Source organism: Bacillus rossius, chromosome 3, assembly GCF_032445375.1.
Source record: "Bacillus rossius redtenbacheri isolate Brsri chromosome 3, Brsri_v3, whole genome shotgun sequence".
NCBI lineage: Eukaryota > Metazoa > Arthropoda > Insecta > Phasmatodea > Bacillidae > Bacillus > Bacillus rossius.
In genome coordinates this window covers 17,114,623-17,142,081 of record NC_086332.1, presented here as the reverse complement: position 1 = coordinate 17,142,081, position 27,459 = coordinate 17,114,623, and the positions used below count along the sequence as shown (strand labels likewise).

General features: G+C 40.6%; 1 protein-coding gene across 1 annotated transcript; it reads left to right on the top strand.

Moving 5' to 3' along the window:
* LOC134530020 (cytochrome P450 4C1-like) lies at window positions 1-27,459 on the top strand. Its single transcript, XM_063364547.1, has 13 exons — window positions 1-87; window positions 2,926-3,120; window positions 5,876-5,982; window positions 7,084-7,174; window positions 11,164-11,349; window positions 11,895-11,964; window positions 14,187-14,313; window positions 16,857-16,935; window positions 20,426-20,535; window positions 21,521-21,589; window positions 23,534-23,702; window positions 26,069-26,248; window positions 27,251-27,459. The coding sequence occupies exons 2-13, from the start codon at window positions 2,946-2,948 to the stop codon at window positions 27,457-27,459; spliced, it is 1,572 nt and encodes a 523-aa protein (XP_063220617.1). The 5' UTR covers window positions 1-87; window positions 2,926-2,945.

The window sequence follows — 27,459 nt, the reverse complement described above, 5'->3', positions numbered from 1 at the left end:
GATATGGAATTTTAAACGGAAACTCAATATTTAAAGCTTTTAATAGACTTTCAAAAGGGCAGACAGGCTTTGGACAGACTTGAGCACGTAAGTACCCTTTAAAATTATATCCTTGAAATACCATGTTACACACTCCAGAATGTTATTTTTTTGGGAATATGTATCACTATACACGAGATGCTGAATTGTCTAGTGCCATGCTGGATCTTGTCGAGTGTAATCTTGACCAAATTTACATTCTTAACCACATGCCTTGCCCTGGCTTAAACCTAAAACTTACATTAACCACAAATTATCGCAATTGAAGCTGATCATTTTTTAAAACCTTTTCCCTACTAATGTTAACTACAAGCAAGTTCTTAACTGTATCAACCATACGCCGTTATAAAAATTACTTTATTTATATTTTCTCAAAATAGAAATAAACTTGTTTGAAACTCTATACCTATACGTATGTATACACATACACACTAACATTCCATTTAAATATCTCAGTTTGTAATTACTTGCTATCATTCCCACCCAACATCCGCCATATTTTATTTAGCGAATCACGAGTACATGTATAGTTTACGTAGTTGAAAATAACATCGCACATGCGTTAACAGCACGTAAAAAACACTGCACAGCTGCCAAGCAACTAACAAAAACATCAGTGGAAGGAAACTGCACTGTTGAATCCTGGCGAGAATAGAAATGTATACAGAAGACCACGTCGACATCGCATTCTGCATCAGTTCTAAATTTTTTTTTTGGACCGAACCATCTACTCATTACACCACCACTCATCCTGACGATAAAATACACATATTGAAATGTTAGCGTTTCTAGTTGTCATTATTCCACTAAAACAGGTTATTCTGGGTAGGTCTACACTAGCGCAGGTAAATATTCAAGATCAAAAGATTTCACTTCACTAATATTTTAGGAATATGATATACAACACACCATTTACACTAGCATAACATTTTATTGTACGTGCTGATACTTGGTTTGTATCTTTGTATCTTTGAACATCATTTAAAATTAATTGTTTACGTTAGAGTAAAGATATAATGGAAACTCCCGTTTCAAATAACTGTATGGCTGACCATAGACATATTTTCCCCCATCCACTGACTATAAGTAAAAAAAAAATAGGTTTTCCTTTAAAAAAAGTCGTATTTGTTGGTAAAAGTCTTGAAGTGAATTTGGTTGTACCGTTCGATAAGACTCTGGGTATGAATTTCGGTTTGGTCAATCTTATAAAATAGGGAAAATTCTCTGGCTCGTCCTTTGCAATATGCTATGGTCGATTTGTTCCCAGATATCCTTTTTTGAAACTTTAGGTTTTCCTTTAAAAAAAAGTCGTATTTGTTGGCAAAAGTCTTGAAGTGAATTTGGTTGTACCGTTCGATAAGACTCTGGGTATGAATTTCGGTTTGGTCAATCTTATAAAATAGGGAAAATTCTCTGGCTCGTCCTTTGCAATATGCTATGGTCGATTTGTTCCCAGATATCCTTTTTTTAAACTTTAAAAAAAGTCGTATTTGTTGGCAAAAGTCTTGAAGTGAATTTGGTTGTAGCGTTCGATAAGACTCTGGGTATGAGTTTCGGTTTGGTCAATCTTATAAAAATTATTTAAAATACTCTGGCTCGTCCTTTGCAATATGCTATGGTCGATTTGTTCCCAGATATCCTTTTTTTTTTGTGTGTCATTGCGTGTTACCGCCGTCTCCAGCAGCGGGTGGCCATACACGCGTCAGTACGTGTTTACCGCGCGAAGCAACTGTTCGTCCATCTCGATGGTCTGCGCCATGTTCGCGGGACACCCAGGATATTGGGCGAAATGTCGTGTTTGCGTTGCGGAAACTGTTTCAAAGAACTTTATTTCATGGAATCGACTGTGTTTAACCTGCGGAAATTCTAATTCATACTTATCGACCATCGTCAGGCTTGGTTCAGCACGATTTCCGCCATACTTTGAGGAACGCAATAAGGCGATGGCAAGGTGAGAAGTGACTTCTACTACGTCACAGTATGCCATGTCGTGACAATTCCTAACTTCATACTATAGACACTACTAGACAATTCCTAACTCCGTAGTGTCTATAGTATGGAGTTAGGAATTGTCACGAGACGTCATGCTGTTATGTAGTTGAAATCACTTTTTAACCTCGCCATCACCACACTTCTCCGCCCAAAAACATTGCAGAAATAGTTATTAACCATGCGTTGAAGATGGTTATTAAGTATGAATGTAGATCTCCGCCGTCCAAAACAGTCACATAGATAAAATACAGTAATTTAGAATTTGTCTCCACAACGCAAACACTACACTTTAGCCAATGTTTTGGTAATCAACCAGTATGGCGCAGACCATGAACTGGGAAATAAACGGCTTCACTCTGTTACTATGTAATCACGCAGATGTGGACTCCCCTGGTCTATAGCGACCTCCTTATCAATGGCATGTTGAACAAAGTATCGAATAGTGGCTAACGTTGTACGGTTGTTTGTTTGTTTGATCCGCAGGGTTCGAAGTCGCACGGTTGGTTGTTGGTGTTTGTTTAAATATTCGGCATGGTTTGACATTGCACGGTTGTTGTTTGTTTCTTCGGCAAGGTTTGACATTGCATGGTTGTTTGTGTTTGTGTTTGGCAGGGTTTGATGTTGCATGGTTATTGTTTGATTGTTCTGAAGGTTTCGACGTCCCACGTTTGTTTATTGATGTTTGTTTGTTCGGCAGGGTTCAAAGTCACACGGCTGTTGTTTGTTTGTTCAGCAAAGTTTGGGATCGCACGGTTGTCAGTTTGTTTGGCAGGGTTTGGTGTTGCACGGTTGTTGTTCGTTTGTTCGGCAGGGTTCAACGTCGCCCGGTTTTCGATTAATTTGTTCGGCAGGGTTTGATGTTGCACGGTTGTTGTTTGTTTGTTTGGTCGGCAGTGGCCGACGTCGCGAGCGGCATGCAGCCGCTGGTAACCGCGTGCTGTGCCCTGATGCCGCTGCTGCTGCTGTGTGTGTTCGCGGTGGTACACCGCCGCAGGAGGACTCGCTTCGTGTCGCTGGTGGACGCAATTCCGGGCCCACCCTGTTCGCCCGTCGTCGGCAACCTCTTGCAGATACTGGTGCCCAGGAACAGTAAGTCAGAGAGTGTCTGTCCATGCATGGCCTCACTGGAGCCTCTTATTGTCTTAGCCATGTTTGCATAGCACCCAAAACATTGGCTGATATGTGGTGTTTGCTTCGGGAAACAGTTTTAGTTACGGAAGTGACTGTATTTGACCATGGAGTTTCTAAATCATTCTTACAAACAGGAGCTGGCATTTTTTTGCAAAAAAAAAAAATATCTGAACGCCCGTTCAATATAGTTTATCCTCCCCAGCTGTTTTTTTCTTGTAGTTGGCGGTCGTCTCCAAGAGAAGTCATTGCCTTATTGACCAGACCATCCAGAACGCGTTTTCTTCAGCGCTTAATTACTGTGATTTGCGTGCTTGCATAAGACATGCACCTGAAAGAAATTCAACCAATCACGAAACCCGAGAGATGCCTGTGTGTGTTAACTCTCAATTAGTCTCGAAATTTTTTTCGCTGAAAATACATGCCCCTATTGTTAACCATTCTCAGGCGTGGTCGAGTGCCATTTCCGTACTGTTTGGGGCGTTGGCGATTGTATGAGATAGAAAGCGAATTCACTAATTCACCCGCGTGTCATATCCTTGGAAATTCCTAACACATTGTAGCAAGCGATCTGTAGCTGTGTCCACACTCGTGCGTGTTCACTTTCAATTCAATTCAACTTGTGTTTCAATGGCAATTCACCTTTCGTCAAAGGCATGCTTTGGTCAAAAGTGTCCGTTGTCCACACTAGCCGTTTCATTTCTATTCGATTCGCGCCCTGACAGTGGCGGATCCAGAGGTTTGCTTTGGAGGGGCACTCGTCTACAATTGACTGGAGGTCGAGTGAAGGTAATATCATTCTATATTATTATGAGATTGTACGGCGCCTAAGGCGCCCGCTGAAAATTTTTGAATATAACACTTTAATCTGTACTACTAACCGATAATTTTAAGCAGCAAGAAATTAAGTGACCACAGAAGAAGAATATAATTAAAAACTCGAAAGGACGTATCTACAAAATAGCAAATCTGCCAAAATAAGTCGGGTATACAACCATTAAATACAAAAAATACCAATGGTTTGAACATAAAATTATAAACCTCAAAGATATAAGCATACATATTAAAAAAATAAAAACAAAGAATTTTGAAAGCAAATAAGTAAAAATTCAAAATATCACCTAAAGATTCCGAGTGATTCACACTTAGATTTCCCAAAAAGGAAACATTTTCACCGTTTTTCATTTAGTGCTAAACTTTCTGATGTATACGTCTTTTTAGTAATTATAAGCATAGTTATTCTAAGGCACTAAGGCGCCCATTGAAAAATGTTGAATATAACAAACACTTTAATTAAATAACGAAGGCGTGTTCCATATATGTAACTGTATTTCAAATGTTACTTTAATGTTACACTTACCTAATATGCTAATATTTTTGCGCTTGTTTGTTTGGACCCTTTCAACATGTCCGAAATGACAATATTATTAGACTGCTGGAAAGTAAAATCTCCCAACAGAATATGTACGAAACCTCCCAAAGAGTGTAGATTAATTTTTGGTGCACTTATTTATCCAGCGCTAAAATTCTGGGGTCACCCCTTAATTTCTCGTAGTAACACTCATCGTCACTAAAAGATTGCACGTCAGATGCAGATCTGAAGAAGCTAATTTAAAAAATCTATATTGTTACTATTTTTTTTAATTTTATGAGTATTTTAGAAATAATAAAGACGAGAAGTTATTGATATAACTCATAAGTAGGGGCAGTTATTTTTCGCGGAAAGATGATACATAACGCTCATTAGACTGAAATAGGGTATGCCCGCCGCAGCGGTTTCTTCCTTGTGATTGGCGGCCGTCTGCGAGATCATTTGGCCGGGCCATTCAGGACGCGTTTGCTTCCGCACAGGGTATCTGCGATTCGTGTGCAAATAGGAGACGTATGCAAGAAACCAACCCAATCAATAACGAAACAAAGACGATTCACTGTTTTAACACGCAACTAGTCTCAAAATCTTTTATTTTTGTTTTTGTATTTTTCTTTTCTTACTTTCTGAGCAGATATAATTAGTACGGGCAGGCAATTTTCGCGAATAAATCTATTATTAGATTGCAACAATGTATACCAGCACCAGAGATTTCTTCCTTGTGATTGGCGGCCGTATGCGAGAGAAGTCGTTTCTTTTTTTGACCGGGCCACTCAGGATGCGTTTGCTTCCGCACTGAATTACTGTGATTGGTGTTGTAACACTCGACATGCGCCTGAAAGAAATTCACCCAATCACGAAACACAGGTGATGCTAAAGTATTTTAACTTATAACTAATCTCGGAATCTTTTCGCGAAATCTGCATGGCCCTAATAATTAGTAAAGACCCGAAAAATTCGCGGGTTCATTTCGTGTTTTGCTAAAATTCAAATAATTATACCTTAGTGCTGCTTCTGCAATTGGTTTACTGTTAATCTGGAGGACTGAGGGCCAATTAGAGACCCTCACTCATAGAAGTGTCGAATCACAGACCACCCAGTCGAGACGACTCACAAGTCAGCAGCCAATGAACAGTTGGCATTTGCCCGAGTGTCTAGAGGATATTGGAGTCTATCCTGGAGGTCATTGAACCCGCGAATTTTTACGGTCTCTAATAATTAGGTAATATTTCTAAATTATTTTTGATTTTGATCGTTTTGAAACGTAGTTACCGCTGTGTTTCGACGGGAAATGACCCGAACAGCGCCAGGAGGAAGTGGGCAGTGCTGGGAAGGTGGTGTGCGCAGGGCAGGCGGCGGTGCGCGACGGATGGGTCTCCAAGTACGGCCCCATCTACCGCACCTGGCTGGGCTCCGTGGCCCAGGTGAACATCACGCGGCCGGAGCACGCCGAGGTGAGCTCTCGTTGGCCAGTTGTGCTCGAGCGGGCACGGCCACCTCCTCCCGCACGCCATATTCATTTCTTTTTCCATTTGCTCGTCATTGCTAGAGACCGGAAAAATTCGCGGATTCATTTCACGACAGCCTGAAATTCAAATAGTTATACCTCAGTGCTGCCTCTGCTATTGGCTCACAACTCACCTGGACGACTCTGGGCCAGTGAGAAACACTCAACCGAAGCTGTATCGAATCACAGGCCGCTACGTTGAGACACCTCCACAAGACAGCAGCCAATGAGAGGGTGACATTTGACCGAGTGTACGTAGAACTATTAAGTTCATCCTAGAGGTCATTTAACCCACGAATTTTTCCGATCCCTAGTCATTGCCGTTAGCTAAGGGCTAGTTATGTTAATTTCACACCATACCTCTCTTGCATTTTTTTTGTTCTGTCACAATTACAAATATTTTCAATATATAATTACTAAGTGTGATCTAACCAGTGTAAAAAGTCTCGTAAAAGATAAAAATTGCAAACATATTTCGTTACGGAATGTAACTTCCACCATGATCCCAACTTGCGGAAAAAAAAATCTGTGTTAAAGCCCTACCAGGAATCGAACATATATCGTCAAGGTAGGAAGCGAGTGATCCGGCTGCTAAACCACCTTAACGTAGGAGTATTCAAATGTAACGCAGTCAACATAAGCATTACTACTTAACTAATAAGTGCCTCTTATGTCACTAGTTATTCGTTGGTATTACTTTACATTTTAAATAACTTTGTATTCGAGGAAAAAAATATTAAACCAGTACATTATCGTCAACCAACATGCCTGTATTATGTTTGACTTTTACTTTGTTAATACGAGTACGTTTAGCTTATTATAAGAAATATTTCTTCGAAAAGGTAAGTTTACAATAATAAAGCTAGTCAATTACTAATCTGGCTGTAGATTTAATCTATATATATATGCGTGAGAGAGAGAGAGAGAGAGAGTGTGTGTGTGTGTGTGTGTGTGTGTGTGTTTCCAGCAATGTAACTTTGTGTTACAATTTCAGGAGAGCCTTGGATATATAAGAGCAAACGTGTTTGTCCGGGGTTCTACCTTGCAGGTCATCTTGAGCAGCACAAAATGTATGGAGAAGTCCTACGTCTACAAGCTGATGAGATCGTGGCTGGGAGAAGGACTACTCACCAGCTCGGGTAAGCTTCAAGCTTTCCTCCTACCGGACGTGAGTCATGAGCCGATTGACTACTCACGAAAATGCTGCTCAAAATTTTTTTAAAGCAGTGGCAACACTTGTGAGTAGCCTTGAGGCATTAAAACTCGCTGTATGGACTCTCAATTGTTGTGTGTATTTTCCTCAGAAGTAAAAAAAAAAAATATATTGACCAAGCCAAGGAATGAAGCCGCAAACGATTTAACGATAAGCGAATAATGATTTTTGTTTACTGTCGATGACTAGGGACCGGAAAAATTCGCGGATTCAATGACCTCTAGGATAGCCTCCATTATCCTCTGCATTTCTCAAGTAAACACGCGTGTTCATTGGGTACTAAAATGTGAGGCGTCTCCACTGGGTAGCTTGTGATTCGACGCTTATTTGGTCGATGATTTTGCAACTATTATTCTTTATAGCCTATATTGAAGATCAGTAAATTTTTTTTAAAGCGTTAATTGAGAATGGATATAGACAGCGCGGTCAATATACGACGCAGTTAAGGATGTTGCCTCAACTTTGGACGGGTTTTTCTTTGTTGCCAATTCAACTGTTAAATAAACACAAGCCATGCATCATTTTAAACACCTTGTTTCAATGAAGTAAGAGTTTGATATTTCATTACTATTTGCCCTACATTTAATACATTCTGCATTGGATTGCAACAGTACATTTGATAACTTTAACAGAAGAGTGCGTCTTGTTGGATCGCCAATTGTAAACGGGAAGCCTTCTTTTCACAGACGAGAGAGCCAAAACCCGAAGTTCCCCGAAGTTCATGCTTTTTTTCCGTATCTTTTATGTAGCTATCCTAACCAAATCAACCGTCCACAATGTTTTAAAGTATTTATAATGTAGCTAACCTAACCTAATTGACCATTAGTATCCTTTTATCAACACCACCATATTTATTTACAATGAACAAAAAAAAACCTAAGATGCACGCTCTGGCGTTTGGCTCTCTCGTCTGTGAAAAGAAGGATTCCCATTGTAAATACACGCAAGCGGCTAACTTGAGCTGAACCTGACTGATGAGTCAGCAGACCGTGAGCCAATGAAGCTCTCGTGGACGGAAGACGAGCATCTGTCTGCATCGGGTCATCACAGGCATGATCGCGAGTGCGACGAGGGTCGAGGGTTCGATACCAATACCGCCGCGTGACCCGTGTGAGCGAGCATCGAGTGGGTAGGAACGGGTCGTTACCACAACGCCGAAATACCACAACGCCGAACCTACAATAACGCCGAATACCATAACGCCGAATGCCAAATTGACCGCAACGCCGACAGCTAGAAAACTGTTGTGTACCTCAACGCCGAAATACAGTAACGCCAAAAAATGTTGCTGTGGGGAAGGGGGGGCACAGGAGCAAAATGAAAAACAACTGAATGAATTTGTGTGCTAATCTTACCTAACCTAACCTTTGTGGCAGTCCTGCAATGATATTTTTCGGGGTTAATGTATTTCGGCGTTGTGGTACACAGCAGTTTTCTAGCTGTCGGAGTTGTAGTCAATTTGGCATTCGGCGTTATGGTTTTCGGCGTTATTGTACGTTCGGCGTTGTGGCATTTCGGCGTTGTGGTGCGTCCCCGGTAGAGGAACCAGCTGCAATCTACCAACCAAGTCCTTATGTAATGGTTTCTATTAACTTAGAGGAAGATTTTTATGTCATTCTCGTGGTCATTTCTCGCTACTAGAGCTAGTGAACACAACTCGAACACCCCTCTGTATTTCAAAAATTTTCTTAGTAAATACCAACCAACTATGTAGGTACTATCCACGAAATCTCAAACGCGCTGTTTCACCAAAGTATGTCCTCTAAAACAAAGTATTAAAAGACCACAAACAATGTTGATGAAGGGTTGAAATCAGATTATAAGCGTTAATTTTTATAACGTTAGTTTTAATGTGAAAATCAAATATAAATCGATTAAGTGTAAGCCGAATATACCAAAGAAATGAATTGCCTGTACCACGTATATTACATTAAATATCTTAAAAGTAAAATAAAGATACTTCACTAGTGTGAACGCCAACTAAAATCAAAGATATTAATACATATGCTATAATAATGCTAATTATGTTAAATAATAATATTATTTTTAATGTCTGAAACCTTTCAGTTCAGCGCGCGCTGCTGATCAAATGGTAACAGTAGCGTGGACTTGAAAGTATGAAAACCTGATTTTTTCAGGGTTTTGGGAAAACCCTAACTTTTATTGATTTAATTCACGATAAACTAAAAAATAATTAGTTTTAAGACGAAGGCTGCTTACAAACTGTTAAACCACAACTGTACATCACATGATTTCTTGCTTTCAGTACATGCTATAATTAACATTAAAATTTGCCTTTAAGATCACAAAAAACATTCAATAGGAACTTGTGTGGAATAAATACACTACAATTAATAATTAAAAATTTATTTAAACTCATATCCAGAAACACAAAATATTATTACCAAAATAATTTAGGATAACAACCCCTTTAGGGGGGAGAGGTAGTATCCGACAGATGCCATCTTGATTTCAAAAGTTTAATCTTATGATTTTTTGCACATTTGGCTAAGTTAAAACATAAATAAAATATTTAATATAATGCCTGAAATAAGTGGTTACAATCTGCTACAATATGTTTCCCTTGTGAAGACATTGGCGTTTAATAATGAATTTTTTTTTTTTGTGAATGACAACTGTAATAATAGTGTTCAAGAGACGATGTACTAAAATCTCTGACTAAATCTTAGTATGTGTTCTCTGCTTTAACGAAGGCAAATTGTCGTTAGTTAACGATACAAAATTAAATTGCCTAAAAAAATTTGAATGCTACATTCACTTCCCTCGGATAAGTCCGAACACATGCCTATCCGAAATTAGCCGCTTGCTCGTGCAGCTTCATGGTTGAAATTTAAAAAAAAAAAAAAAAACGTTTTGCTTGATTTATTACATTTTTCTCTGTTTTTAGAGTATTTAAAGTGTCACTGGCGTACCCTAACCAGCCTTTCATTTTAGTTACAATAACGTAGACTTGCGAAAACCTAACTTCCGATATAATAAAAAAATCTAACAATTTTTTAAAAGGATTTTTTTAAATGTAAAACAACTAATCTAACTTTTTTTTATAACCGGAAACCAATTTTTAAGACACTTGCACGTGGATTTTTTGGAATAGGTAAATGAATTCGGGTCGTTACCACAACGCCGAAATACCATAACGCCGAATGTCAAAATTGACCACAACGCCGACAGCTAGAAAACTGCTGTGTACCACAACGTCGAAATAACAACTGAATGAATTTGTGTGTGTTTCTTAAATGTACCTTAACGCCGAAATACCACAACCAAACCTAACCTTACCTAACCTAACATAACCTAGCGTAATATAACCTAACCTAACTTAACCTAGCCTATCCTAGCCTAGTTCAACCTAACCTAGCCAAACATAACCTAGTCCAACCTAACCTAGTCTAACCTAACCTAACCTTTGTGGCAGTCCTGCAATGACATTCGGCGTTGTGGTGCGTTTCCAATGAATTCTCGGTTTCCCTGAAAAACGTTTGAAACCAAGATGGCGTCTCGCCCACCTCGGGACGTGAAGCCACGGAGGCGAATGGTCCAGCCAGTGTCCGCGGTGCTCACCGCAGGGGCGTAGCCAGGGGGGGGGGGGGGTTATGGGGTTCAACCCCCCCCCCCCCCTTAGCTAAAATCTTTAATTAATATCTTATTCATCACTCAAACAAATTTCATATTAAAATGAATACAATTTTTACCATTACAATATTTAAATTTAAGTACCGAAAACTGCTAAAATAGCACTATTTTACACCTTAAAATCCAAATTTTCCCGGGGGAGGACCCTCGGATCCCCTGCTTTAATACGGGGGGGGGGGGGGGCATGCTTCTTAACACCCCCCATACACAAATCCTGGCTACGCCACTGGCTCACCGGACCGCCGTGGTCGGCTGCCGCAGGTGACAAGTGGCGCCTGCGCAGGAAGCTGATCACGCCCACCTTCCACTTCAAGGTGCTGGACTCGTTCGTGGAGGTGTTCGTGGAGAAGAGCCAGCGCCTGCTGCGGCGGCTCGACCGGTTCTCCGGGGGCGAGGCCTTCGACATCCACCCCTACATCTCCAGCTGCGCCCTCGACATCGTGTGCGGTGCGTGTGCATGGGTCTACTGGCCAGCCGCTCGTAACTGAAGGGGCCCGCCTGCCCGGGCGCACGTGCGGCTTAAAAACCACGCGATTTGGAAACTGTCCACAATTTTCCAATTGGTGCCTGTTTACTAAAAGCATTTAAGAACACGCTGAAGGTGTATGGGTAGTTCCGTTTCCGTATTTTGTTTTTATTTTTCAATTTTTCAGAATAATGTTTGGACATAAATTTCCCGGTACAGATTCTTGAAAACACTCAAGGGACTCGCAATATACATTTATCTTAATTTCTTCGCCGCATATTTTATGGTTACCACTCAGATTTCACATTCGAGCCACACACGTACCATTGCGCCTCGCTAATAAGCCCCTGACTAGGCGGGCCCCTTCTTCAATAGCCTCGCCAAGGGCTTCTGGAAATCAGCATTCCACCACACTGATATTCTGAATGAGACGCGGCAGTCAGCCGCTGGCGCAAACAGCTCAGCTGGAATGCTCGAACTGAGCGGAAGCATGTAAGTCGACCGACCACCTGTGTCTTTGTCGCAGAGACCGCGATGGGCACTCCGGTGAACGCACAGCAAGCCGCTGGGAATCCTTACGTGGCTGCCGTATACGAGTGAGTTACTGTTCTCCTCTGGAATTAACGTGTTCTGAATGAAATCTCTGAGCGCTTAACATAAGGAAAGACTCTTATCATTTGTTTTTTCAAACTCTGTATCCTCATGACTAGAGTCCTGCAAAATTCGCGGATTCATTTCGTGATATGCTACAATTCAAATAATTATACCTTAGCACTGCTTCTACCACTGGTTCACTGTTAATCTGGATTAATGAGGGCCAATTAGAGACCCGTGCTCAAAGAAGTGTCGAATCACAGACACTCAGTCGAGACGACTCACAAGTCAGCAGCCAATGAACAGGTGGCATTTGCCCGAGTGTGTAGAGTGTAGTAGAGTCTATCCTGGAGGTCATTGTACCCGCGAATTTTGCAGGTCTCTACTCATGACTTATGACTAGGGATAAGTTTTTGTGATTTTGTTTTCAGGTCGTTTTCAAAACAGAAGATATTGGTGTTATTGTTTATATTTTATTCTAATTCCTAATTCATAAAAAATGGTTTACTACTAAACAAATATTAAACTGTAATATTCCTTAATACTTAACACACCAAATTAGTCTAATTCTGACTGACACATGATGAACTTACACAACGAAATCATTAGTAATACGCATGTCTGAAACAGAACTATTCAGAAAATTAAAATAAATCAGCAAAGCTTTGTTTGTCAAAAATGTGCCAATGCCATTAATGTCAAAACGTACTATTACTAAGCAATGAAAACTTAATATTTTATATTTTCAATTCATTTAGCTCATACATTATGGTATAAATTACTTGATATATACATATAAATTTACATCCAACGAATTTACTATAGTAAAAGACAACAATGATTGATTTCATTTTATTTATTTACATTTTGGTGCTAAATGTTGTATTAACTTGCATTCCAGTGTTACATAAATGTATTTTAATGCCTTACAGTGTTATTTAAGTTTTATCGCAATTCGCCGTTTAACCTTGTCCCTGCTTATGACAAATGTGAAATTGAACATTTCATGTTTTTTCCCTGAACCACGTAAATCTCTACGCTGAGAACTTAAAGCAATCTAAACCGATATAATTGGCCACCATTTGAAACGATACCTTTTGAAAAAAAAACTTTTAATTGCTCCTAATTCGCTTCCAGTTGGATTAAAGTGTATATAACATTCTGTTACAGGTAGTAATTTATTTTCCAAGGTTTATTCCGAAGTGGTTCAAATTAAATGATACGAGCAATGCGTATACGTATTATGCACTCTTAGGGCGGTATTCCAAGACGTTTGAGTAAGGTAGCGAATATGCACTGCCTTGTTGGGCAACTGCCGTACCCTAACTCTCGGGTCATATTCCAAAACGTGTCCTAACTGAACCCCTGTAAGGTATCAGATCGGCAGCCGTTTTAATAAACGAGGACTTGTGCGAGGCTATAAACAGTTGTACGTCGTGGAATCCATCGTAATTTTAGCTTTTTTTTTAAACTATGGTATTATAATGTGAAATAAAATATTTAATTTTGGTTGTACAAGAATAAACGTTGAATTTTTGGCCGTATTTATGTTTGCTGTTGTTTATAGATATTAAGGGGGGGGAGGAGAGAAATTGTAATCGTAAAATTTCCGTTAAAGTTCATTAAAACGGAAAAAATATATATACAGTTATGGATCAAATCGTTAACAGATAGGACACCAAAAAATCAGTGCCCTAAAAATAAGGAACTGGCCGCGTTTCCTATCGTGCACTTGGAATATGGTTAGGGTACAGGTATTGCATATACAACACCTAAACCCTTATTTTTGTGTCTTGGGATACGGCCCTTAATTGCAGGGACGCAACAACTAAATTTCCAAAGGGGTGGGCAATATACCTTTTTATAAAGAATCATCGATCCCCCCCTATCCTCCCCCGGGAGAATTTGTATTTTAAGGGTGGAAAATGATGCTAAGCAGTTTTATTATCTAAAAATTGATTACACAGCACTTTCTTTGCCCCCGTTTGCCCCCACTTCAAGGTTTCAGAGGGGGGGGCAAAATACCCTTCCTCACCCCCCCCCCCCCCCCCCTGTTGTTGCGCCCCTGCTTAATTGTGTCTGTCTTCGGTCGTTTGGATGTAGTAACGTTCAGTTTTTCAAGTTTCGTTAGTTTAAGTGTGGTGTCGTGCGGCCTCTCGAGACGGTAAAGACGTCGCCACCGCGCAGGCGCGCTGAAGGGGCCGCGGCGTGTCTCCGTGCGCAGGATGACAGAGCTGGTCATGGAGCGGTCGAGGAGGCCGTGGCTGTTCTTCTCGCCCGTGTTCCGCCGCTCCAGCCTCGGCCAGAGGACGGCGAAGTGCCTGGCGGTGCTGCACGGCTTCACCGCCGAGGTGCGCTGCGGTCGCGCCGATCCGAACACTTCTCCTCCTACCGACCGTCGCTGCCCGTGCGACCGCCCGGAGACCCGCGCCGGCCATATTCTCTTCTCATGATCCCGGGTTTTTTTGACGTGACAACGTCTAATAAATCGATGAACGCCGGCTGCACGCACGAAAAAGTGTCCCGTTACGCGCATTGTCCCGTTACGCTCATTGTACGCTTGCGCCGCATCTATCTCTCTTCCACTCGATTGTAACAACCATCGATTTGACTTTTTCGAGGCACATTAAACTTGAAACACTCCCATTCGTTTCCTACTTTTCCTATCATCGTCCTATCCTTAACAGAATAACACAGATTGGAAGAAGTTAAATAGCAAACATGTATAAAAGTTATAGTTAAAATAATCTCTTCATTAAAGTAATAAATATATTTGAATTAATGAGTGCAAATAAAAGTAAATTTATCATTCAAATTGTAGATTTATTTTCACTCCTTCTTTGTATCCATACAAAATAGTGATAATTCAATAAAAATTATTCAATTTTATTCATAAAAGTATGCAATCATTTCATCAATGTTTTTTTATGACGTTGTCACGTTAAACTATCGTCCGTAAACCGTCTTTACAGACAACCCATTTTTTTTTTCTAATTTTTTTTTCCATAAATAAATATGAGCATTAATGGGAAAACGATAATTTTATATTTTATTAGCATCTAATTTAAAGTACTGACCGATACCTTTCGATTTCAGTTCAGTTTTTTTATGATTTATTATAATAAAAAACCTTCAAAGATGTTAATTCCTCATATAATGTCGCGATTTCACCGGAATTTGATCGTTGGCATTAATAAAACTAACCCGTGTATAATTTTTTTCTAGATAGAACATCAATATTGTTAAAGATAAATTAGAATAAATTATTCTCGAATTTCAAGTTCCAGATAATTTTTTCAGAGGATTTATTTTTAAAATATTGCGGCCTTTACATTAAGGGACCCTAAAGCCCCCCCCCCCCCCCTTTTTTCCCCCAATGGTAAGACCCTTCTCCAAAATATTAGGACCCTAGTCTAGAGCCACACTGCTAATATTTATGTATTTATTATGTGACCTTACTTAAACTAAGTGTATTTATAGGAGGGGTCCGGGTTAGGGAGGGGCCTAGGTGCGTCTCAGGCCAAATTAGTCATATTGGTAATGAACCATGCAGGGAGAAGGTTGCATGGATTTTCTGCTTGTTCGGGGATCGGCCAGCTATGGCATCGATAAGATTCCCTGGCGTTAAATAAAAACTCCCGAACATTTCCGAACGTACGCGAAGTTCCCCGTTCACTCATGACAATTCGTGATCATAATTTGGCGAGAATTCATACATTTAAAATTTTAAAAGAATGGTCTAATTTAAGTGTTTCCAACCTAACCTAACCAACATTTCGTTTACGTTACGATCACCTAAACTCCCGACAACGTACCCTCCTGCTAAAATAGTTAAAGAAGGAATTTTTGTGAGAATTTAATTTATGTAACACACCTGGCCTGATCTTCCCATTACCTTTACAACAACAATAAATCTGTTGTTATTGTCACGATCTCGAATTATTCTGGCGTCTGGCACAATGCCAGTGGATCTTGGATTTCTCCTACGTGTTTTGGCGAAAAAAATAAAATAAACTTTTAACTGAGCCCAAAATACCACGGAGTACCTCCAGGCCATTTTACCTTTGCGCGCAATTATTTTTTTTCTGGGTTGCGAAATCTCCAACCTTTTCAACAAAGGCAGTGTTGTCGCGAAACAAGAACGTCTCCCTTACGCACTTCGTTCCCCTATAGTCATACAGCTGGCTTCCCATTGGCCGTGGCCAGCAGAACAGTTAGCAGTCGCTGGGGCGTGGATTCGTCTGGACATACAATTGTTTTAGTGCACTAGGAACGGACGTGACTGAACATATTTTGGCTTAACATCTGGTTGCTATCGCGGTTGACTTGAGATGGCAAGGGATGATGAAATGAGAATGGAGCTTCAACGATGTTGAACAGGGAGGGGGGGAGGAGAGTTCCCACCAGAACACGGCAGCAACGTCCGCCACGTTTCCCACAACTAATTATACCGGCCGGGAATCGAACCCAAAATGGCAGGCGACTAACCTGACCACTCAACCATCATGGCCCCCAGGAACTTAGGGATGTGCCGCAGTCTTCGGGTAATCAAGCACACAGTAGTTAGTAACCCTCACTACTACCCAACTCTAGACGATGACGCCCTAACAAAATGCCAAGATACCTACGAAAATGGTATAGATGCAATTCTCCAATCAGCACTTCGAGGCGGCCAGCTCCACAAACCTTGTAGAGACACCACCAAAGTGATCGTCGGCAATCCTCAAAAAGTAAATCAGTGACCGAGTAATAAATGCATTGCTTCTAAGAGGTACAATATTCTGAGTTGAAATTAAATATTATATTTCCTTATGTAAATGTTGTGTTTCAAAGATTATTGGAACTATATGAATGATTTTAAAAGTCTAAAAGGCTTTTTTTTTTATTGTTTTAGGTTATTCGCGAACGCAAAGCTCTTCGCGCGAAAGAATCAGAGGGAAAATCCAGCGGGCAATTAGAAGAAAATGCTGTTGGTACGTACCGGCACTAAGATGGCATTATAACGTATTGTGCGTTATCTATTGTGCGTAATCTTTTTTGTGCAGCCTGTTCTTATGTGGGAAAAGTGTTGTTACTTCTCTGTTAGCCGTGCACGGGCCGAGTAGGACCTGCGGGTTGTGACCGTCCATCACTTGCCGTCAATGGCCACTCAGTAGAGACCTGTAAAATTCGCGGTTTCGATGGCCTTCAAGTTCATTGGCTGCTGACTTGTAAGTCGTCTCAGCTGGTTTCTCTGTGATTCGATCCTTCTTTGGTTGAGGGTTTATAACTTGTTGAGATTCGTCCAGATGAACAGTAAGCCAATAGCAAAATTATCTAAGAGGTATATGTGTTTGAATTCTAGCCTATCACCGAATGAATCCGCGAATTTTGCAGGTCTCTACCAATCAGTTATTTTTGATAGATCATATTTGTTACAAATAGTCCTTTTGAGACCAAGACAAAAACTGAACGCCTAACTATTTTAGCTTGAAAACAGGCAGTCCGGATGTCTTTTACTCCCGTCTGGGTCTCAGGGTTAACAGTTTCCCTGTTCTGGCGTTCGGCCCTCGACGGCGATAGCCCAGTTTGCGGTCAGCTATGACTGCACGGGGTTTCTTCACTGAGGCCGGTATTCCAAGACTTGACCAAAAAAAAAAGGTATCAGGTATTTAATATGGTACACCTGTACCCCAATGCCCAATCGTATTCCTAGTGCACAAAACCGCATCCAAATCCTTATTTTAGGGAACGGATACTGGTTTCCTATCCGTGACCTATCTGTCGCCCAAACGTCCGCGCATTAGCAGAGCTCACTTTTTCGCTGATTTCATCCAGATGGCGAACCCGCTTTTGGCTCCATTAACTCGTATATAGATTTTTTCATCGTCATTGGAGAACCTATCAAGCGTGTTGGTGTGCCAAATGAAACTTTATGATAGCGAAATTATCGTGAAATACATTTTAATAGTCCTAAAAAGAAATAATCACCACTTTAAAAGTACTTTAAAAATTAAAAAGGCGGTTCCAATTTTTTTTTTTTTTTTTGCGAGTGTATATATGATTGCGAAACGTCCGCTAGAATACGCTGAAACCAGTTTCCAGTCTCACGCAGGGTACTATTTACTCGCAGGGTACCATTCATCACTGGGAGTCTGTTTTGACACGTTCTTGAAAACAGTCCGCGAGTTGGTTACGGCTGTATCCCACAACGGCGGTGCTTATTTGCTACCTTACTCAGACGTCTTGGAATATCGCCCTAAGCAGCAAATTCTAAGTCAATACCTCCCGGATTCGTGGGGTTGTGTCGCCAGGCGCTGTGCGGCGCAAGTGTAGGTAGAGCCAGGCATGGCGACAAAAAAATAACTGCGTGGTGCAGTTATCCTTGTTTATTGGATAGCCTCTCTGTGTGATCCTGCCTTGTGTCGTGTTAAATTTTGTGGTTTAGTCAAATTTGAGAAACCGTCTTACTCAATACCATGGTCGGCAGATTGACCTCCTTTGTGATTTTTATCCATTATTTCTCGTTTGAAGTTAATTTTCATATGTTGCGAGTTGCTGGTTTCGTACATGACTGGCTGGTTACGCGCACTGATGGTATCACAAACAAAGGCTATATAAAACTAAGGTATGAGGTGCATCACCCCCACATTCGATTACGGGCCCTGGACAAAGAATCGGAAGCATGCCCACGCAATTTTACAGTCACGCGCTACATTATAATTGCATGGCTATTTCTTACCCACGCTCTTTTTAGAATGTATTTTTTTAACCTGAAAATTCAGGGTACTATTATGGTTACTATTTTATAATTCCAAACTAAGCTTTTTTTTATAAAATTATTTACCTTTAAAATAACCACAGCGAGTATTTATATTTATTTCACACACTAAGACAAAAATGAAAATAGTTACAGAAAAAATTAAATTAGCTGTAGGTGTAGATAAAAAAAAAATTTTTTTTTTTTTAAATTATAATAGTTAAACATGTAAAAATAAGCAGGGCTGGGCCCGGGCCTGGAGGGACCCATGGGTCCACATAGCCCCACCCTTGTGGGGACCATGATGAGGTGAGTGAGTTCCACGAGTGGGGACTAGAGCATGTGCGGCGCAGAACTGCAGCCTCTGTTCTGAGTCTCACCTCACGGTGTTTCCCTCCCACGCGCAGTGTACCCACACGCAGTATACCCACTCGGCCCCCACTCCGTGCACACTAGGGCGGGTTCACGCCTTCCCTCCTTCATACTGATGGTTCATCTTGTTCATTACTTTTCGTGTGAACCCTGCTTTTTCCCCTTCAGAATATTCCACAAATTAATACGTAGTTACCATTTTGTCTATCAAGCAGAATAGTAAGTTGAACACAGCTTAGAATATATATATATATATATAATATTTATATATATAAATATTCTATATATATAGGTGCTAATTACCAAATATTTAAATTCGGGAAAAATTCCAAAAATCATCAAAAATCACTTATTAATTTTCTGATTGATTAGATCGACTCCTGCCCTTGGTTCGACCCCTGGGTGATGCAAAAAATTTAATCATATGTAAAAAATAACCATTTAAATAAATATGATGGAAAGTACTGAAAGAAGCAATTTGAAATACCAAGACTTTTTTATTTTATTTTTGCAAACCAACAGCCAATATTTTTTTTCAACTATAATTCGACTAACAATTTTTTTTTGTGCGCATGCTAACATGGTGATGGTAACAGATTGACAAATTGACAGATACTGTCTTGGTACATCTCTCGTCGCGTCAGCTTTAGGGCTACTGAGAAGTGGGTTGGTGTCGTCGGCAGTGCGCCTAGAGTGACTCACCCACTTCAGTGTTATAATGACGACCTGCCTGTCAGATATATGTTTACGGGTGTTGCATTATTTTAAGCTCGTTGTTTATTACTTACGTGAAACACTTTTCTACTTATAGATTCTTCATGAATCTAAAAAAAAAAAAAAAAATTATTCTCACCAACGATTTGCATTATTAGCCACCGATATTATTTTTTTAACATCCTGGGAAACTATCCTCAGGGATTATAAATCAATTATAAAAGGAAGTAATTCTACTACAGATCTGAAACTCTTTAGATTAAAAGTAAATACTACTGGATATTTAATGATTGTGTTAAAATATATTCAAAAATAATCTATTTAACTTCGTTTCAATAAGTAGACTTTCATAATTCCTGAAAATTTTGACGCAAAGATAAAAATAAATATATTTACGATTGCGTTTCATAAGAAAAAATGTTATGGTTTTCTTATAGTTATCGTCAAACAATTAATATCTACCAAGCAGTTAGTATACTATAGATTTTCGCTGCATGGCAACGCAAGAAGCTAATGAGCTATCAACTCACTTTGAAAGATAATTTTTTTCACAATATGGAATCAAATAATAAAATTTGCTTGGATCCAACACTGTCACAAAACCACAGCAAACCAAGTTGCACTATTTTGATGACCAGGCGAGAAGAAGAGGCCGGCTTTTCTCGACTTGTTGCTGGATGCTTGTGACAAGGAGAAGCTTCTGACTGACACGGAGATCAGGGAAGAAGTGGACACCTTCATGTTTGAGGTAATTACGTCACCTAACTCCGTGTTTTTTTTTTTTTGTTGTTTTAGACGTGACAACGTCTAATAAATCGATGAACGCAGGCTGCACGCACGAAAAAGTGTCCCGTAACGCACATTGTCCCGTTACACTGTGTCCCGTTACGCTCATTGTACGATTGCGCCGCATCCATCTCGCTTCCACTCGATTGGACTTTTTCGAGGCACATTAAACTTTAAACACTCCCATTCGTTTCCTACTTTTCCTATCATCGTCCTATCCTTAACAGAATAACACAGATTGGAAGAAGTTAAATATCAAACATGTATAAAAGTTATAGTCAAAATAATCTCTTTGTTAAAGTAATAAACATATTTAAATTAATGAGTGCAAATAAAAGTAAATTTATCAATTAAATTGTAGATTTCATTTCACTCCTTCTTTGTATCCATACAAAATAGTGATAATTCAATACAAATGATTCAATTTTATTCATAAAAGTATGCAATAATTTCATCAATGTTTTGTTATGACGTTGTCACGTTAAACTATCGTCCGTAAACCGACTTTACAGACAATCAATTTTTTTTTTTGCCTCTGTGGGTCTTCATTACGAGATATAAGATAGCTAAAATTAAAAGGTGTTTCACTGACCTTACACACTGTTGAATCTTTAATATATATATTTTAATGCAAGCAGACTATTCAAATATATAAATGACATTACATTAACTATTTAATAACTCCTTTTTTTTAACAAAATTCTTAGTACGCTCACACGTAATCATAGCCACAGTGTTACGTGAGTTGAATATAATCGCCGTGAGAGTAACAGAACACTTAATATTGAAAAGTGACGTATACGTCAATAACTCAATTTTTTTATATATTATTATATTAATTCTGTACGAGCAAGCAATGAATGTATTTCCATTGCCAAACTGTAACTCTCGTCTCGTTCATCCATGTTATGCCATTTTTTTTAAATTTAGTTGTTTACCTTTTCCAGGGGCACGACACGACGACTGCTGCTGTGAGTTGGGCGTTATTGCTTCTGGGATCGCACATGGACGTCCAGGTGCCGCATCTTTGAAAATCCTTTTTAATTTTAATTAAAATAATAAGAGCGTGTACTGGTGCTTTTCATTGCCATACATTCGGTCCACTCTACATTAGTATCATCTCAAACTTGTACTTTGTGATAAATCAAACTGCACGTTCTACTTGATAATCAAACCAAAATGGATAAAATTTAAATTTGGCGCCAATATATACTCATTTAAGGGAAAATAAAATCCAATTAACGAGAGAGAACAGTTTTTTTTCTCACTTTTATGTCAAACTGCTGCTCGTGCGACAATAACATCTACCGCGAAACTGATTGATTCTTTACTTTATTTTGTGTAGGACTAGCCGTTACGGAAATCATAAACAATTCATTATATTTTTGATTGCTGTTTAACGCTTCGGAAACCCGGGTTTAAAGTGGTCTTTTTGCGTGTGATCTACTTTTTTTTATCAGATTTAGGACAGTACAAACCATCAAAAACCATTGCTTCAAAAATTATGAACATTATTATACTAACTCTCTTTTGAGTTCAGAACCTAAGGTTTTAGGGTGCTGTCTAGGCATGTTAAAACTCCATGCATGTAACATTCGATATCAGCTGATATTGGCAAATACTATAGAACTCAGTGTCTTGCGCTCTCTGGAAATCGTGGAAACCACAGCGTTCGGTGATCCTAGCGAGAGTTGTTTCGTACTTAGGATTGAAGGAGATATTTTTATGGTTATGAAATCCGGGAAATATTAAAACCATTAGAGTATACGTGTGTGAACGGGCTTGAACTATTTTTACAGTTCCAGTGTATAATTAATATACTGATAATTCCATAAAGAAGAATAATAATAATGTGTGATAATTTGGCCAGTTGTCGAATTTTGCAACTACCGCAATGTTAAATCAGCGTTGAAATCATTCGGGATGCACTGCGGTAATGCGGTTGAATTGGAGAAAAATATTTCAATTCATTATCATTACTTTTACATTACGAAGATTCGTTTGGACTATCTAAACATACTAACCATTTATATTTTTTTCTAATTTTCTTCCGAACGGCTTAACTACAGTCGTCGATAAAAACAGGCTATAACAGCTGATAAAAATATAAACAAACGTCCACCATATAGGTAGAGACCGGAAAAATTCGCGGTTTAATTTCACAATATGATAGAATTCAAACAACTGTACCGTTATATTGCTTCTCTGATTGGCTTACAGTTTATCTGAACGACTTTGAGCCAATGAAAAACCTTCAACCAAAAAAAGTATCGAATCGCAAGCGTCCCAGTTGACAGTTGTCACGAGTCAGTAGTCAAATTAGCAGGTGGCATTTGCCTGAGTAAGTAGGGGGTTGTGGAGTCTATCCTAGAGGTAAAATCGAAATCGAGAATTTTTCCAGTCTCTACATATAGGTATGTGACAATCAGGGGGGAAAATTGTGGGGGTGGTGGGGAATAACTTCACGTCTGACGGCTGATGGACTTGCCCCCCACCGTCCACCCTGTGACGTGTCCAGGGACAAAACTAGGTGGGGAGGGGGGGCAAGCGGGGCATACGCCCCGGGCGCAAAGCTGTGGGGGCGCCGAAATCGCTCGCATTGTAATTCCTACTACAACTGGTAACTGGTAAAAAGTTTTTTTTTTTTTTAACTTGCATGATGCCAGGAATGTCTAATCTGATTTACAATATCACGTCTCAACATATTTAATGAACAAGTCTAGTGATCATACGGACTACTTTATGGACATAGTGGGTTCATGCATGGAAGTTACGGTAGCACAGAAACTGTTACATGTAGGTATGGAAAATGCTTAAATAGCACCATTTTTTCCGTGGGAGGGCCCCCGGACCCCCCCGATTTGTTGGTGCGGTATGTGCAAAAAAAGAGGTATGGGGAGGGGGGGGGAGCATGCCCCGGGTGCCAGAGACTCCAGTTGCAGCCCTGTGACGTGTCGCAGGAGCGGGTGTGCAGCGAGCTGGACGCGCAGTTCGGCGACAGCGACCGCCCGCCGACCACGAGGGACCTGCAGGCCCTCAAGTACCTGGAGCAGGTGCTGAAGGAGGCGCTGCGCCTCTACCCCAGCGTGCCCTTCGTCGGCCGCTGCCTCGCCGAGGACACGCGCATCGGTAGCCCTTCAGCCGAGAAGCCCAACATGTACATCAGGTTCTGTCCCTGCCCGAACACACCCGAATATTCACCTTCGGCCAACCTCGGGATTTGTTTTATTTTTGCGCAGGAAAAAAAGGAATTCAAATATTAAAAGTGGTCGGATAGGTTAGCTACATTAAAACACTTCGAAACACTATGGACGGTTAGTTAGGATAGTATAGCTACATTAAAATAAACAGAGACATATAAATATATATAAATAATAAACCAGAGGTTGGTCGAAGGTAAATATTCGGGCGTGTTCGGGCAGGGACAGAGCTTGATGTACATCTTAGGCTACCCCCGTCAGCCCTCCGCCGACCGTCACTGGCGCGCCATCTGCCGACCGGACTGTCCAGACAAACAGTTCGGGATTCCCGACTGTGCCGTATTGTCTGACGTCAATATAGTTTTAATGTGGAATGTACTCTGCCAGGATCTAATTGGGGGGGGGGGGGGGGGAATTGGCTCTCTCTATACACAAATACATAACCAAGGGAATAATGAATGAAAATGTGTGTGAGTGTGTGAGAGAATGGCGGAATCATCACAAGAATTTTAATTATTTTTTAATTTTTTTTAATCTATTTTAGGACTTTTTAATTTAATGCAATATTTGATTTGGTTTGTGTTAGTACTAAACTTGGATGTTAAATTGGTAGATGATTCATCAGTAATTGCTGTAGTTTTTAATTTGTTAGTTTGTGATTCCATGTTTGATTCATGTTGATATAAGCTGTACGTATGTTGTTTATGTCTCATGGTTCAGTGGTAAGAGAAGTCCTACACGCCTACATTGCGCCAAACAAAAGTCGAGTAAACACCGATTACATAAAAGCACCACTGTACTGAAATGAAAACCAATAGTAATGATAAACTCTGAGCGAACCAAAAGCCGCCGGCAGCGCAGTAATGCGAACTGACGAACAAGGTAAACCGCCGGAATCCACCCGAGAAATATCTGAATGCGAGCGGCTCGTTTGGTACCGGATTGCAGAATATGTCGAACCATATAATTTCAGATTAAAGTACTTTCACTGTAAACTGAAGTAAACAAAGCACTGAGGTTTGTAAACAAATGGCATTCCAGCTGACGGTGGCGGATCCGGAAAGGTTGAAAGGGTGTTTAGAAAAAAGCTATTAGTTGGCCAGCTTTTAAAAAGTAAATTTCAATTTTATCTAGTGTATGTTGAGATCAGAAAATGATGGTGCCTTCGGCCCCTCTTGAATACACCACTCCCAGCGAACATATGTTTTTGCTTTAGCTGTAAAATGTAAACGTGTAATTTTATGCAGCATGTGTTTTTTTTTGTCTCGAAATAATGTTTTTTTCTGCAACGAAACTCCGACAGGAAAAAAAATTGTGATATTTTATGACTTCAAATAACTGCATGCGCCACGACAAACATTTTTGACGGTTCTACTGGCAGTTAGTTAAGGCGTCCAATGTTAGGTCCATAAAGCTTTTACTTCTTAGCTTGCGAAGTCTATCCTATGCCCAGTACCTTTACTGGTGTTCATTTCGTGCGCGTGTCACCAAAACTGGTTTGCGATTTGTCATCAGAACTATGGCAAACATGTGATCTGATAAGTGGTGGACTCGGCTACCAGGACACCAGTTGAGAGCAAACAGCTCTCTGCCAGACAGCAAACAGTTACCTCTTGTTTTACTTGATTGCACCCTCCTGATAATTTTCCACCGACATCTTAGTGCAGTATCGATAGAAGTTGTGCGTAGGTAAAACGTTGGACATGGGAGGAACTGGGTTTTGATCCCGGTCCATCCATGTTCTGATCTTGGTTTTTCATGGGTTGCGAAGTTAATCCAGGAATATGCATGATGGCTCTTGGCTACAGGTCATTCGTTGTCCAATACCCCTGACTAGTACAGTGTGTCCGTCTGGGATGACCTGGCTGACACATCGTAGAGCCAGAACCTTGCTGTAGCCAGTCGTACCGTGAATATGGTGCTATTTTGTGCTTGTGATACATTCCTGCATTTCGCTAAGATTCTCAACCCTCAAATCACACCCAACATGCCAACTCCATCCCTAACTACTTCTTGGCTTCTTGGTTGAGGATTGAAATGATGGAGTGTCCGTCATTGCAGTATGCTTTGTGCAGCCATCTTCAAAGGCAATTAACGATCAATAATCTAATAAGTAAGACTGAAAATGTCTGTCGCGATACAAAAGTTTTATTCTAAATTTACTGTAATTTTATTAGGTATGAGTTCTCTGTTCTTGCCCACACCAGTACCGCGTATGTTATGGAATGAAACCCTTGTGTTCTGGTGCAGTAGTTTTATACTTTTGGGCCATTCACAGCCGAGCTTCTCTTTCAGGGGACTACCTGGTGCCAGCTGGGTGCATGGTCAACATCCACATATTCCACATACACCGGTGCGCAGACCAGTTCCCCCACCCGGAGCGATTCGATCCCGACAACTTCCTTCCCGAGAGGGCGAGGACCAGGCAACCCTATGCCTACATCCCGTTCAGCGCCGGCCCGCGAAACTGCATAGGTGAGCCATACGACGTCGGTGTGGCCCGCTGTTCGTTCACGATGGGTTTGTTTCAGCATAAACACCAGCCTGAACTTCGCAGAACAGGGATATTGGGGAAGGAAGTAACTATAGCCTTTTGTGAGTAACCAACCCAGCATCTGCCTGGACTGAATTTAGGAAAACATGTCAAACCAAAATCAGAATGACCAGACTCGTGATTGTCGCTGAGTCATTTGTAATGCGAGACCGAAGTTTGTGTATTCATCTTTCTTTGTTCGTTTATTGGGTTTTTCTACAACATAAGGTGCAAACAAGCAATGACGTAAGTCCAAATATAATTATTTAAATCAATACTTCCCAGTGCAAGAATATTTCAAAGAGTGAATGCCTTACCACTGTGCTACCTCTTTAAATATACTGGTTCAAAGTGAAATACCATGTACAGTTGATATTTTTTAAATGGTTGATTTATCTTTGCTTTCAATAAGCTCCAGACTTGAAAACCATCCATTATATCAGAGTAAGCTTGAAGAAAACCTCCCATGGCAAGCCTGCAAGTTTACATCAAGTTTAGGAACCTCCACACTACGAAATTTCCTGGGCCAGCTGGCTACTCAAGAGTGTATCAAGCTTAACACTACAAGCCTATGTCCCACATCGAGTTAGCTTAGTATCCCACAATCAAGCTTATTAAAAGATTGCAAATACAATTATTTGCCATAATCATGCTAGAACCAAGCTTGGACAAAGCTTCTTATGGCAATCTCTAACAGCAACTTTAATTTAAATCACTCTTAAGGGACCTCAATGGCAGTGATCACTAACTCACAGTGCTCATGTGGAGAGGGTCGTGAGTTCGATTTCAACACCCTGGCATGACTCAATATGAGCACCGGGTCGGTATCTAAGTGGTTGGGGGCCCACCGTAATCTTGGAGGTTCTGCCGCCTTAAGCCCCTGTGCATAATCGTGAGGTGTAAAAGGGACGTGGCTTGAAGTGTTTCGCGTGTGTGACCCGCAGGCCAGAAGTTCGCCATGCTGGAGGAGAAGGTGATTCTGGCGGCCATCCTGCGGCGCTACCGGGTCCACTCGCCGCAGCGACCCGAGCAGCTGACGCTGTTGTCCGAGATGATCCTGCGGTCCGAGCACGGCATCCAGCTTCAGATCGTTCCCCGGCCGAAGGCGGGGCGCCAGTTGAACAATGGCGACTGCGTAGAAGTGCAACCGTAG